The following is a 13,900-nucleotide window of genomic DNA, read 5'->3' on the forward strand; positions in this document are numbered from 1 at the left end:
TGGCCCTTTGCCCACCACTCCCACCCCAGGTGAGGACAAAGCCAAGGTTTGATACAGACCCAGAACCAACCCAGCCTCCCAGTACACCCAGGATCCGTTTTGGACAACTCCTCCTCCTCCCCCAGAGGGTCCCACGTACTGCAACCCCTCCCAATCACTAGATAAGTTGGAGCCAGAGCGCTCATTTCCTCAGGCAAGCTCTGGTCTCCATTGAATTCTCTGCCTCTGCTGCCAGCCTAGGGAAGCAAGGAGATTTAACTCAGGCTTGTCCTCCCAAGTGAGCTTGCCTTTTGGGTCCCAGGTCCGGTTCCACTGGATCCCCAGCCACAACCCTCCCCAGGCCCAGGATCGGCTTGCAAAGGACAAGGTTGCTGGTCTCCTGGAGTTGTGGGCTCATGGCGCCCTCTACAGGCATCCTGGGTAAACTGCACAGCACTCCCTCTAGAGAAAGGATCTGGGGTACCCACCACCTATGGGATAGGTGGGTTGGGGGAGCCCCTAGTTACAGGATCGGGGGTGGGGGCCTCGAATCCGTGACCAGAACTCCTTTGATTCACGTCTTCATCTTCACTAGGTCTTCTTCCCTAACTCAGGCACATCCTACATGCAGGATTTTCTGTTCTAGAAGGGCCATCTACTGCCCGTCATCAGGCACGGTGCATACCCTCTGGACAGGGGTGCTCCTCTTGGCAGAGCGGGGACAGGTTAGGACCTGAGAAGCCACATCCCTCATTCCCCTCAGGGCTGGCGCTGAGGTGATGGCCTAGACCTTGTTGTTCTACAAACGTGGCCAAAACTTAGGAAGTTCCTCATCTCTTGGCTACTAGACATTGCAGGAAAATGATGGCTCCAAAACAAAGGGGATGGGGGTGACCAATCTTGGGAGTATTTCTAATCACTGGCATGCGTTGGGGTAGGAGAGATGGGTCTAGAAGGGGACATAAGCAGGGAGTTCCACGGACACACTTGGGGCAGGGGGCGGGGCTCGTTATCTCAGGGTGGGCAGCTGGATAAGAGCCCCCACAGGTGTAACCAGAACCCCATGGGGGGTGTAGGGTGAGCTTTTCCTCCCCTTACCCTCCTGTCCCAAGACCTGTTCCAATTCTGAGGGGGAGGCCTTCCAGTACTGCAGCCTTTACGCCTTTTCTCAATCATGGCTACACTTTCCTTCCATGAGACACAGCACGTACACTCCAAAGCCTGGGAGAGTACCTGCCACTGATGCTTCTCCATACATATTTGATGAAAAAATGAACCCTGGAGGAAGGAAAGCCCCACCCTCCCCACTGTCTGAAAACAGCCGGTGGCCACCTGCCGTCACATTCTGCCCACCCATGCAGGCACTGGCAGAAGAGGTCCGCAGCTTATCACAGTTCACAGAGCTACAAAGAACCAACTTTATTGGACATTCAGAATCAGTTTCTCTTCTTGCCCTTGCCCGTGACCTTGGCTGGTGTGAGGACTGGAGCTGCTGCCTGGTACAGAGTGGAGGAGATCTTGTTGATGTAGTACAGACCGACCATGGAGAAGATGAAGCTACAGGGTGAAGACAGAAAGGTCTCGGCATCCGTGGGCATGCGGCCAGCCTGCCTTCTAGGGCAGACACCAGCACCAGGCAAGGATGGGGAAGAACGGAGAACAGAAGGGGAGGGCGGGATGGGGGAGGCTGGAACCACCACAGGAGGGTCCAGGGCCAAAGGACAAGATGCTGTACCCCTCACCCAACTAGCTGTCAGGCACTTACCAAGTGGTGACACAGACTCGATGAATGAGTCCAGATGCAAAAAGAGCCAACAGGAGGCAGAGGAGAACTGGGGAGGCAAGAGGGGACACGGAGGGTGGTGGTCAGAAAGGACACAGCAGGCTTTCCTATGTGAAGAACAGGAGCAATCTGGGGCCTTCTGAATCCTGGGGAACCTGCATGGAGGGATATGGCACGACAACAGCAGGAGGACCTCAGAGGGCCTTAATGATGCCCAGGACACCAGCTCTGCCCTGTCCTGGCTTTCCTCCAATGGAAAGGAAAAAGAAAGGTGATAGCAGTCTGAAGGGCAAGACTTGCTCAGTAAGGGTCAAGGTGTTTCCAACAGACACCAGCCAAGGGGGATCAATTCATTAAACTGGCTGGCCAGGGGCGGAAGATGAGAGCCTCACTCCCCGGACACAGGTTGGAGGGCAGAGTGCCTGGATACACAGGCCTACGGGGGCAGGAAAGGGTCTCAGGTTATCTAGAGTAAGAATGGAGAAACGGTGGGAAGGCAGGAAGCAAGAGCAAACCCCACCCGACAGGTGGGGAGAGCAGGGCAGGGCAGGGCAGGGCAGGCAAAGAGAGCCAAGAACGCAGCCCCACAACAAAGGTTTCTTTCAGAAGCAAATGAAGACAATTCACATGGAAACAAAATCTCAAGAGGGAGAGAAGTCCTGGGGCTGCAGGATGGAAGGAGCTCTGGAAGCCCACAATAGGGCTAGGTGGAGAGAACAAGACCTACAGGAGGGCAAGGATGACAGATCTGTGCTGCGGGAGGAAGGCTTCACGCTTCACACCAGATGGCATCTGCCAATTTCCGAGCCTGTGGCGTTCCTTAGGTGATCTGGCTTTGACGCCTAATTTGCTTTATGAACTTAATTCTCCATAAATAACCACATCATCAATTCTCAATTAGAGGAGCAGTAACAAGGATCACTTCAAACAGAAAACAATTTAACAGTTAATCCGATTTGGTCAAGATTTCTGACATGGCATTCTTCAAACTCATCTCAAATAGAATTCACTAATATCGAGTTAATTTCACATCAGAACCCCCTCAAGGAACTCAGTTCTTCCTGCTTCTGCTGCTGGGAACAAAGAACACCTCCCCACAGATGGATGCTAAACAGGTCCAAACTTGCCTGTTCCCCTCAAACCTTCCCTGGGAACTGGCCAGAAGGCAACTGAGTTTCTGGCTTTCAGGGGTCTTCTTTTCCGGCTCCCATTCCAGGAGCTGGAAAAAGTGCCGGATCCAAAGGCGTCATCTGTCTCCAGACAGTCTTATTAACATATTGCCGTCTGCTTTACCTTCTAAGCACCTGAAAATTCAGTACTGTGTTGGGGGAGGTTAGAGGAGAGGGTTCAAATACTCAACCCCTAATTGTCACTTACTCTCAGGGAAGATCTTTGCTTGGAATCCTTTGCCAAAGACAAGATTCTCCAGATTATTGAAGGCCTGGGTTGAGGGAATTAAGGAGTAGGGCGTGTAGTGGGGACAGAGCTGTGTGGGTAACGGGAGGGGTACAAGCCCGCGTGGCCCTCCACCCTTCCTACCCTCAAACACCTCGCCCCCCACCACCGCAGGGAGGATACAGTGAGGGAGAAGACGAAAAGGCCGGAGCCAAGCAGGCCCCCCTGGATGGTGAGCCACTCGGTGGAGGCCAGCTGGCGGCTGTACATCTGCATCCCAGCGAAGAGCAGCAGGGACAAGAGGGACGACAGCGCCAGCGAGGTGCCCGTACCCACCACTGGAGGGGAAGAGAGAAGACACGGAGAATCGGGCCCGGTTCTCCCTCCAGGAGCCACAGGCAGATTCGGCAAGTCCCGGGGCTCAAGGGCCCGACCACTTCCAAGCAATCCCAGGTCTGCAGCCACACTCCCCAACTCCACGCTCCACAACTCCCCACGGCGACCCCCAGGAAGGTCTCAGCCCGGGACGCCCGGCACCGTCCCGTCCCGTCCCAATGCCGCCCCCTGGGCCCCAGGACACGTCAGCTCTGCGGGGAGAGGACCAGGAAGGCTGGTCCGTGCCAACTCCGACCCCCACTAGTCCGTCCGGGGAATCCCGCTGGCCCCGTTACCCATCACGCCCTGCCCGTGGGTCCAATCTGCGCCTCCAGCCGAGAAAGACGGGAGCCGAACCGGGCGCGGCGGCCCGTGCGCACGCGTCAGCACCAACGCGAACTTGCTTCCCCTACGTCTTCCTGTCTCCGTCTCGGCGCCTGCCCGTCGCGCCCTCTTCCGGCGTGGAGGAAACATTGCGTCCGAAAGCATCCTTGGCCACCGCCCCAGTCCCCCTCCCGTACCCGCACCCGGAGCATCTGCTGCCTCTCATGGCAACTGCACTTAACTCTTCAAGTCACTGGGACCATGGCCCATAGCCTCTAGCCCACCTCTGTCTTCTTAGCCATTTACGAATATGTCATCTCTAGTGCCTGTTCCTCAAACCTCCCTCCCCCACCATCATTGCCTCGACGTCTCCCGTAGACTCTTGGCCAAACCAAAATCTAGTCCTGCCATCGTGGAGCTCATCTTTAAAACTACCCTCCCGCTTTATATATGAGTAAGATCAGGAGCCGATGAAGAACGCGAACATTGAGAAATGGTCATCCCCTCAAATACCACTCCATGTTACCCAACCCCCCGACCGCCTTCTGAGAACCACGTGGGGAAAACTATTTCCCACCTCCTACCCCGACAGGCGCTGTTCGAGGCTTGTCCCTGGAGCATGCGCAGTGATATTTCACCCCACCCCTCCGCACACCCCCACCGGGCTCCTGCATTAAGCCCGGGGTTCGCAGCCGCGGCCAGGATCGGGCACCCGGGGGCGGGCGGGCATGGTAGGGCCATGGCTGAGGGTGACGATATGCAGACCTTCACTTCCATCATGGATGCACTGGTCCGCCTCAGTGTGAGTTAAGGTGGGGTCGAGGGAAGGGGGTTGGTACAGGGGTCCGGGGCAGACCGGGACCGTGCCCAGGTGGGGTCCAGCGAGATGCTGGGATGCAGACAGGGGGCTGGTGACGGCAGAAAGTACTGAGAGGGTCGGGATGCAGGTGTGAGAGGGTAATCGCTGGGGCAGCCGGGCAGTAGGTGCCGTGAAGGCGTCCATCAGCTGGGATGTGGGGAACAACGAGCTGCTCGGACGCAGAGGGTGGGCTAGGGTAGCGGCCAGTAGGGCACCAGGGCTGGGGCTGCGGGGCAAGGAGGCTTTACTGTGAGGAGCGGGCGTGTGTGAGCTTGGAAAATTTCCAAGAAAACTGAGGACTGCTGGGGAGCGATGAAGGAGCCGCCCCAAGGTGTAGTTCCCAATTTGGACAGCTCCACGACCCCACCCCACCCACCGTACCCCTCTCCCAGCTGCCTTCGAGCCTCCTGCGGTTGTCCTGGCAACCCGTGCCCGGCTCTCCCAGGGGCGGTGCCAACCCTGCTCCCCCCCACTACTTCCTCCCCCCTCCCTCCGTGTCCCTCCCTCCTTTGTGTCAGCTGCGCCCCTGATCGGGATGGCTGCGAAGAGAGGGACCAAGGTGAGGTGAGGGGGTGGGGCATAGCTCGAGGACCCCCGCCACCAAGAAAAGGAGGGGTACTTCCGGTGGGGAGGGGGCGAGTAGGCGGGACGCTTGTTTCCCCACTGCTTGGGGAGGGGTTTGCGGCTAGCCAGGTTGTGCCGGGGGTGGGAGCGGGAGGGCGGGATGGTGGGGGGGCAAGGAGAATGGGTTAGTATCGGGGAACCGGAGGAGAAGGCTGGGGAAGTGAAGAATGGAGGATGGAGGTTGGGGCGGCCGCAGGCCAAAGCCGCGGCCAGAAGACCGCGGGGGTGAGCAGGATGGAGAGGGAGCGACGCCTACCTACAGGGAGGAGTCACGTGGGGGGGCAGGTGGGGGGCTGGTGTTCCAGAGAAGGAGGCGGGGGTCCACACCGAGCTGCAGAATGGGCGGTGTCCTTGAGAGGGTGCTTGGGGCTGGCGCAGAAATGGGGGAGGGGGCTAATGACCAGGTGAGAGGGGCTGCAGTTTCGCCTGAGCAGAGGGGTAATGGGGGTGGGGCTTGAGGCTGGGGGGAGGCACGAAATCCAACCCTGAGCTCCAACCATCCTTCCTCCTCCGTAGGCCTTTAGCTGCAGGAGAGAAGCAGGCTAGAGACAGAACTGGGAAGGTCTGTGAACCAAGCCCAGGCTGGTGCTGGGGAAAAGCTATAAGTAGCTTGCCTTACCCCTTCCTGAGACCCCTGGTCTCTAAGGGCAGCTGAGGGGCCTGTCAAGATATGCCAGGTGTCCAAGCTCTGACTCAACCTCCTGGTCCCTCCACAGACGAGCATGAAGAACATGGAGAAGGAACTGCTGTGCCCAGTGTGCCAAGAGATGTACAAGCAGCCACTGGTGCTGCCCTGTACCCACAATGTGTGCCAGACCTGTGCCCGCGAGGTGCTGGGCCAGCAGGGCTATGTAGGCCATGGTGGGGACCCCAGCTCCGAGCCCACCTCTCCTGCCTCCACCCCTTCCACCCGCAGTCCCCGCCTCTCCCGCAGAACTCTCCCCAAGCCCGATCGCTTGGACAGGCTGCTTAAGTCAGGTGGGACTGGGACCTACAGGGTGGGGGTGGGGATGCTGGGATGCCCATCAGGAAGCTGGAAAGGGTCCATCCCTGGTCAGGGGCATCTGTCTGTGTTTCCCGGGGTGGAGATACTGCTCATCTAGGCTCTAGGAGCTCGGCTGAGCTATGGCATAATGAAAAATAATGTTTAAGTTGAACAGATTTCCTCCACCCCCAGCCAGCTGTAATTTTTATCTCCTGGCCCATCCACAGGCTTTGGGACATACCCCGGGCGCAAGCGAGGTGCTTTGCATCCCCAGGTGATTGTTTTCCCGTGCCCAGCCTGCCAGGGTGATGTGGAGCTGGGGGAGCGGGGCCTGGCGGGGCTGTTCCGGAACCTGACCCTGGAGCGTGTGGTGGAGCGCTACCGCCAGAGTGTGAGTGTGGGTGGCGCCATCCTGTGCCAGCTGTGCAAGCCCCCACCACTAGAGGCCACGAAGGGCTGCACCGAGTGCCGCGCCACCTTCTGCAACGAATGCTTCAAGCTTTTCCACCCCTGGGGCACCCAGAAGGCCCAGCATGAGCCCACCCTGCCCACCCTCTCCTTCCGCCCCAAGGTGAGCCAGCTCTTCTTGCAGGGCCTGGGAAGGGATGCCATGTGGATGGGTGGGGGTGCCTGGCATTGTGGGCCCCCAAAAGGAGGTGGGCAGGGATTTGCCATTGCCAAGTTTCTTTCTCTGTGACGACGACAACAACAAAAGGCACTGGACAAATCTTTGCATGTCTTTGAGCCTCCATCTCATCTGTTCAATGAGGTTGATGACACCTGCTCTGCAATGCCCACACCTGCAGGGCTGGTCTGAGGATCACGTGATATAACGTTTGTGAAAGTTATCTGTACACTAAAAAGGTCTGTATGCGTTTATTCATTAAACAAATATTTATCAAGCACCTATAAGCCTAGTGCTGTTCTAGGCGTTGGGATTTGGTGTGAACAAGATAGACGAGGTTAATGATTTAACCACAAGGCCAAGATCAATTACCATGATGATGATTGTTGTTAACACCGCGGCGTTTTCCAAGGTAGACCAAGGGAGGAGCAAAGCTGGTGCCTGGAAGGTGCAGGAAAGGCTCTTTTTGATGCCAGTGCATGCCACCAGGTGGCACTGTGGAGCACCACCAGCTGAGCTCCCCTGCACCCCCACCTGGCCAGTGGAGGCGAGCACTCTTAAACACCGTTACCTGAAGATGCCATTGCTTTCTGTCCCTAGGGCCTGATGTGCCCAGACCACAAGGAAGAGGTGACTCACTACTGCAAAACATGCCAACGGCTGGTATGCCAACTCTGCCGAGTAAGGCGCACCCATAGCGGGCACAAGATCACACCGGTGCTCAGCGCCTACCAGGCCCTCAAGGTGAAGACCCCTCCCTAGGCCCCAGTGCTAACCCACTCACACCTCCTCCTAACTCCTGGCTTCCGCCGAGCCCGGCGTGATGCCCACCTCTTTCTCCCTCCTCAGGACAAGCTGACAAAGAGCCTGACATACATCCTGGGAAACCAGGACACAGTACAGACCCAGATCTGTGAGCTGGAGGAGACCGTGAGGCATACTGAGGTGAGGGAGGGCATGGCGGTGGCCCTGGGCCCTACCTGGGCCTGGAAGCAGCAAGGAGGTGTGAATGGCGTGGCCCAGTCACCTGGCTGCACGCTCAGGAAGCCCGTGTGGGGTCCCTGGTTGTGTCAGGGTTTTGGTTAAAGCAGGTTGGCGGGAACATCAGTGCCCTAGGCCAGGCTGTACCTGGAGTTCCAGTGGGGAAAGGGTGGCTGTCGCCCAGGACAGGGAAAGCTGGAAAAGCCCCTGAGATGTAGCGCTGATGCATTCGGGCTCAGCTGCCTGCTGCCAGATTGCTTGAACCCGCTGACGTGGGGATGGGCAATAAGGATGGCACAGATGCTGGCGGGTGTTAGTGCAGTCCAAGCGGACGTGAGGGCACTCACCGTCTCCTTTATGTGGGGGAGTCCTTAGAGACCGTGGTCTGGGCTCCAGGTGAGCACAGATGGTTAGGAGCGGAGCCCATCTGCATGTACAGGAGCCTTTGCCACCATGAGCCTGGCCCTGTTGGAGCAGGTGGGTCACATTTCCCCGGATCCTTTGTGATCCTAGCCATGGTGTGGGGGCCCAGGAAGCCGGCATAGGCACTGCCTTCAAGAAGATAGTAAGTGTTGCTCTTTGGGCAGGTGAGTGGTCAGCAGGCCAAGGAGGAGGTGTCCCAGCTGGTGCGGGGGCTGGGGGCTGTGCTGGAGGAGAAGCGGGCATCACTGCTTCAGGCCATAGAGGAGTGCCAGCAGGAGCGGCTGGCCCGTCTCAGCGCCCAGCTCCAGGAGCACCGCAGCCTGCTGGATGGCTCAGGTCTGGTGGGCTATGCCCAGGAGGTCCTTAAGGAAACAGACCAGCCCTGCTTTGTGCAAGCAGCCAAGCAGTTACACAACAGGTACTCCCGGGCATGGCTCAGGGGCACGGGCTCCCAGTGGGCAGGGGCATCATGGGTGTAGATATTGCCCAAGACAATGTCTCAAGTACCGCCCAACGGAGAGCTGGGCCCCGGGGCTTGTCACCAGGCCAGAGTGATACCCAGCTTGCCTGAAGGGACGAGGAAGAGAACCAAAGCAGATGCCAAGGCTCCAGGGGTGGGCAGACAGAATCGAGGGGAAGGGTGGCTGCCCAGGTGGCAGTGCCTGACCCTTGCCTGCCCCCATCCCAGGATTGCCCGAGCTACAGAGGCCCTCCAGATGTTTCGACCAGCTGCCAGCTCCTCCTTCCGCCATTGCCAGCTGGACGTGGGGCGTGAGATGAAGCTGCTGACCGAGCTTAACTTTCTGCGAGGTAAGGAGATGGCCAGGCCCCGTGCCCAGTTAGAGCCTTTCTCCCTTCTTCCCCAGCAGCGGGCCCGGGGGGCAGTGCCCACCGGGGACCTCCCGGCTTCCTGCCCGGCCTGGCCAGCCATCCCTCCCACCTAGCCCACCAGCCACACCATCCTACCGCGCTCAGCGCTGCTTCTCCCTCTCTTTGTTTGTAGGCTGTGGCCACCGCGGACTCTGCTCCGGAGAACCCCAGGCAAGTCAGCGGCCCTGCCCCGGGGACCCTGCCCCGCCGGGCCCCCCCGCCCCGCCCCGCCGCCCCCACGCAGCTCGGCCATCCACTCTTTGCTTTCTTCACTGTCCTGCCTTAACCAGACTGTCAGTCCTCCCGGACCAGTGCCCTGGCTCTCTTCTGCCTTCCTTAGGTGTTTGCCTAAGCCTTGCCTGTCTGATCTTTTGTCCTTGTGGCTCGTCCTCTGGACTTTCCTTCTCTTTTCCTTAACCTTTGTCCCCTGCCATCAAACTTCTGCTCACCCTCTATCTTACTGACTGGTTATTTTCTATCTTACTCCCATTTCTATCTTACTGACTGGTTATCCATCTCCCTCCCATTCTGTTCCCTCTTTCCTGTTCAGTGCCCTCTTGCCTGGGTTCCAGTGGCCTTTCCCTGGGGCTCCTCTTTATTCCTAGAATAAAAAGGGTCATAGAAAGAAGGGTCCCATCTGGTCTGATACTCTCATTTGACAGAGGAAGAAACTGAAGCCCAGAAAGGGGAAGTGATTGACCTACAGCCATAGTGAAAGGGTGGCAGGCAGGACTAGCACCCAGGCCTCCTGCCTGCCTCTCTCCTCCCCTGGGCTCTGCCTACCGGTGCCCTGCCCAGTGCCCAGACGGGTCTCTTCCCCAGGACCCTCTCACCCACACTCACCCCCCCGGCTCCCGCTGCTTCCCCTTTTCCTGCCTGCCCTCCCTGCCTGGATAGTGGCCAGGCCCTGACTGACCCCACTGTCTCTTCCGACAGTGCCCGAGGCTCCTGTCATCGATACCCAGCGCACGTTTGCCTACGACCAGATCTTCCTATGCTGGCGGCTGCCCCCCCACTCACCACCTGCCTGGCACTACACCATTGAGTTCCGGCGCACGGACGTGCCTGCCCAGCCGGGCCCCACACGCTGGCAGCGGCGGGAGGAGGTGAGGGGCACCAGTGCCTTGCTCGAGAACCCTGACACAGGCTCGGTGTACGTGCTGCGTGTCCGTGGCTGCAACAAGGCTGGCTACGGCGAGTACAGCGAAGATGTACACCTGCACACGCCCCCAGCTCCGGGTGAGTGGCACGGGAGGGCCCCGGGTATGCTGGGACCCAGGCACTGGAGGGGGAGTATGACGCAGTGGGGCACATCTGCCAGCTCTGGGGCTAGGCTGCCTCCGTCAAATCCCAGCTCTGCCTCTGGCCAACTGTGTGGCTTGGGGCACGTTATCCACCGTCTCTGGACCTCAAGTTCCTCTTCTGCAGGGATAGTAGCAATACTTACCTCATAGGGCTGTTGTGAGAATTAAGTGACTTGATAGATGTGAAGTCTTAGCAGTCTTTCTGGCTGTGGGGCTCCATAAATGTTAGTAAAGTGACTCTCCAGAGCGTGCGGACCCTGGGATGTAGGCATACCAGGAGCAGCAGCACCCACGTAGAGGGCAGCAAGGGGAGGGGCTGGCTGTAAGGACCCGGTGTGGGCACCAGGGTATGGGCTGGAAGGTGTAGGCAGATGGTGGTGGGGCTGTCACCAGGTGGAATGGAACAGCAGTGGGGCCTGTCCACGGGGCCAGCCATGGGAAAGGGGTGAGAGAAAGCACGGAGTCACTTGGATCTGGGAGACCGGTTTCTGTGTCCACGAGTCATCACTAAAACCCTTCCTGGGGTCCCATGCCCATTTGGGATGCCCCCTTCTTTTTTCCTTATGCCCTCTCCCCAGTCCAGTTCTCCAAGCCCTCTTCCCGGAGCTTCCTGCCCACCCCTCAGCAACTTGTTCCGTGTCCTGAAATGTCCCAGTGTCTTGTGCTAACACCTCACAGTCCCCAGTGCCAGTGTTTGTCCCTGAAGTCCTTCCTTCTGTTTCAACGCCGCCCCCACTCCAGTCCTGCACTTCTTCCTTGATGGCCGTTGGGGCACAAGCCGAGAGCGGCTGACCATCAGCAAGGACCAGAGAGCGGTGCGGAGTGTTCCGGGGCTGCCCCTGCTGCTGGCTGCGGAGCGGCTGCTGACTGGCTGCCACCTGAGTGTGGATGTGGTCCTGGGTGATGTGGCTGTGACCCAGGGCCGCAGCTACTGGGCCTGCGCCGTAGACCCAGCCTCCTACTTGGTCAAGGTGGGCGTCGGGCTGGAGAGCAAGCTTCAGGAAAGCTTCCAGGGCGCCCCCGATGTGATCAGCCCCAGGTCAGGCTTCTCGGGAAGGGATAGGGTGTGGGGGCCCTGGGTGGAGGAGCTGGGGACAGTGCAGGGTGGCAAGGGGAACACAGACTTGCCGGGGTGGAGCTGGGAAGAAATTAGGAGGAAGCAGTAGGATAATGGAAGTGGCCAGGCGAAAAGTGGGCTCAGTGGAAGGGCTGTGAGGATCGAGTTTCGGAGTGTGTGGCCGGGGAAAGAGATGATAGAAGAGGGGGCCGTCTCCACTCCCTCCTACCCTCTCTCCAAGCCTCCATGTCCTTTCTCCCTGACACCCCCTTTCCAACATCCTTTCCCTGCCTCCCGTGCCTTCTCCACACACATCTTGTCTCAACGCCCTAAAATTCTTCCCTGGAACTTACCATCTCCAAACCCTCTTATCCCCTACCCCTACCGAACACCCCCCCACACGTTCTTCCCCCCCTCAGCACTCTCTGCCCTGATACCCCGCTTCTTCAAAATGCTTTCTCTCTAACACCAGCTCCGTCCCCACCCGCATCCCCTGACGCCCCTCGTCTCTGACACCGATGCACCCTCATGGCTCTCCCACCATTGACCTTCCCGACATCCTCTCTGCTCTTCCTGTGCCCCCAGCACCTCAGTCACTGACCAGCAGCTTCTCGGACCCTCAGAACCCTCTCCCGGCATGATGTCCCCAGCACCATTTTTCTCACCGCCTTCCTACCTCGCAAAGGCTGCATGCTTCAGTGTGCCACGTCTTTCCTTTGCCCCGGAGCTGCCTTACCCTCTGTCATTTCCTTTCCGTACCCTTTTCCTGCCAAACCAAGCCCCCTGCATTCTAGCCTGTCTCCTCAACATGTGTTCTCCTCGATACCGCTTGCTCCCCAACACTCCATCCTTCCACCGTCTCAGCCCTCTGGGCTCCCCCCTCCCCCACTCCACCCCCAACCTCCTGTTGTCCACCCCCTCCCCTGCAGGTACGACCCGGACAGCGGACATGACAGCGGGGCTGAAGATGCTACCGTGGAGGCGTCGCCACCCTTCGCTTTCCTCACCATCGGTATGGGCAAGATCCTGCTGGGGTCCGGGGCCAGCTCCGGTGCAGGGCTGACGGGGAGGGATGGCCCCGCAGCCGGCTGCACGGTGCCCCTGCCGCCCCGCCTGGGCATCTGCCTGGACTACGAGCGGGGCCGGGTCTCCTTCCTGGATGCTGTGTCCTTCCGCGGGCTCCTGGAGTGCCCCCTGGACTGCTCTGGGCCTGTGTGCCCTGCCTTTTGCTTCATTGGAGGTGGCGCTGTACAGCTACAGGAGCCCGTGGGCACTAAGCCTGAGAGGAAGGTCACCATTGGGGGCTTCGCCAAGCTGGACTGACCTTCTCTGGCCCCTCCTGGGCCCTGGCCCTCCAAGCCTCCTGGAGCCCGGTTATTCCTCCGGCAGCTTCTCCCTCCAACCCTTCCTACCACGAGGACCTGTCCGTTCCCCCGTGTCTGTCTTCCCAGCGCCGTCCCTTGACCAAGGGACTGTCCTCTGCCCACCTCCCTGTATGTCCCCCATTATCTCCATTACCTGTTAATGCAGGCCTGATCCCAAGCCTCTGCCCCATGGCCTGTCCTCGGTGTCTTACCGAGGTCATGGAGAGAGCCCCCCCACCCCTGTCCCTGCCCTGTGCCCCGCCCCGGGCCGACTGGGAGGGACGGCTCCTGGAACACTGGGCACGATCCCCAGCTCTGCTCTCTGCCCTGCCAAGCTCTCTGCCCCACTGATGCTGAACTACAGCCTGGGAGCGGGCAGGCTCTTTGGTCGGACACTGCCCAGGCAGTCACTCCCTGTGGGGAAGGGGACCCTGTCCTGCTTTATTTATGTGGGTCCCCATACTCCTCAGCCGCATGCCTCTTACACGTCTCTTCTCCCTCTTGCATGCTTTACTTGTCCCGCACCTATGCCAACGTGCCAAGTCTCCATTGGGGCCCCAGCGGAGGGTGGCTGTCCCCATTGGGTTGGGCCAGGCAAGGCCTCTGGTGCCCGCTGCTGCCCCCCTGCGGTAGGCACGGCTAGGCCTGTGCCAAGCAACAGCTGTCATTTTCATAGTTTATAAATAATAAACTGTGATGTCAGGCACATCTCCCTGAGCCCTGTCATTCCTTAGTTTCTGTGTGGCAGGCGGGAGGGATCCAGGGTGCTCTGCCATGGCTCAGAGCAGGGCTGCCCGGTGGATATATATAGCGCCTGAGGGAAGGAAGTGCCCAAGCCAGGCGCTCCACGCCTCCTGTGTCTCTCCTCCCACGTACTTCTCCCGGGCCTGAGCCGACCATGGCCTCCAGGGGGCGCATCGCTCTGGTGGCCTCCGGTCAGTCCACCTCTCCC

General features: G+C 59.2%; 2 protein-coding genes across 5 annotated transcripts; one reads left to right on the forward strand and one right to left on the reverse strand.

The window, feature by feature from the left end:
* Positions 1–1,383: 1,383 nt before the first annotated feature.
* Positions 1,384–3,980, reverse strand: KRTCAP2 (keratinocyte associated protein 2). The gene is made up of 5 exons (XM_033092006.1): positions 3,829–3,980; positions 3,341–3,495; positions 3,140–3,203; positions 1,745–1,811; positions 1,384–1,536 (listed from the first exon to the last, which is right to left on the reverse strand). The coding sequence occupies exons 1-5, from the start codon at positions 3,830–3,832 to the stop codon at positions 1,416–1,418; spliced, it is 411 nt and encodes a 136-aa protein (XP_032947897.1). The 5' UTR covers positions 3,833–3,980; the 3' UTR covers positions 1,384–1,415.
* Positions 3,981–4,476: 496 nt separating this feature from the next.
* On the forward strand, positions 4,477–13,670 carry TRIM46 (tripartite motif containing 46). 4 transcript variants are annotated; one of them, XM_033094063.1, is made up of 10 exons: positions 4,477–4,658; positions 6,056–6,317; positions 6,552–6,895; positions 7,550–7,693; positions 7,799–7,894; positions 8,518–8,771; positions 9,042–9,163; positions 10,160–10,462; positions 11,269–11,566; positions 12,057–12,407. In XM_033094063.1, the coding sequence occupies exons 1-10, from the start codon at positions 4,596–4,598 to the stop codon at positions 12,079–12,081; spliced, it is 1,911 nt and encodes a 636-aa protein (XP_032949954.1). In that variant the 5' UTR covers positions 4,477–4,595; the 3' UTR covers positions 12,082–12,407. The 4 variants fall into 4 exon arrangements, with proteins under 4 accessions (XP_032949954.1, XP_032949951.1, XP_032949952.1 ...); XM_033094060.1 differs by lacking the exon at positions 12,057–12,407 and adding an exon at positions 12,514–13,670 and having other exon boundaries at positions 4,478–4,658; XM_033094061.1 differs by lacking the exons at positions 4,477–4,658; positions 12,057–12,407 and adding exons at positions 5,222–5,274; positions 12,514–13,670.
* The last annotated feature ends 230 nt before the right edge of the window (positions 13,671–13,900 follow it).

The sequence above is a fragment of the Rhinolophus ferrumequinum genome, chromosome 22, assembly GCF_004115265.2.
Source record: "Rhinolophus ferrumequinum isolate MPI-CBG mRhiFer1 chromosome 22, mRhiFer1_v1.p, whole genome shotgun sequence".
NCBI classification, from domain to species: Eukaryota; Metazoa; Chordata; class Mammalia; order Chiroptera; family Rhinolophidae; genus Rhinolophus; species Rhinolophus ferrumequinum.

Bases quoted from the DNA above. Each gene is read 5' to 3' on its own strand.
- KRTCAP2 (XM_033092006.1), bottom strand. The intron at 1,812-3,139 runs GTAAGTGACAAT...TTGCCTCCCCAG, and splicing joins AGCAAAGATCTTCCCTGAGA to TTCTCCTCTGCCTCCTGTTG. The intron at 1,537-1,744 runs GTAAGTGCCTGA...TTCACCCTGTAG, and splicing joins CGAGTCTGTGTCACCACTTG to CTTCATCTTCTCCATGGTCG.
- TRIM46 (XM_033094060.1), top strand. From the start codon at position 4,596: ATGGCTGAGGGTGACGATATGCAGACCTTCACTTCCATCATGGATGCA. The intron at 7,694-7,798 runs GTGAAGACCCCT...CTCCCTCCTCAG, and splicing joins GCGCCTACCAGGCCCTCAAG to GACAAGCTGACAAAGAGCCT. The intron at 9,164-10,159 runs GTAAGGAGATGG...CTCTTCCGACAG, and splicing joins CGAGCTTAACTTTCTGCGAG to TGCCCGAGGCTCCTGTCATC.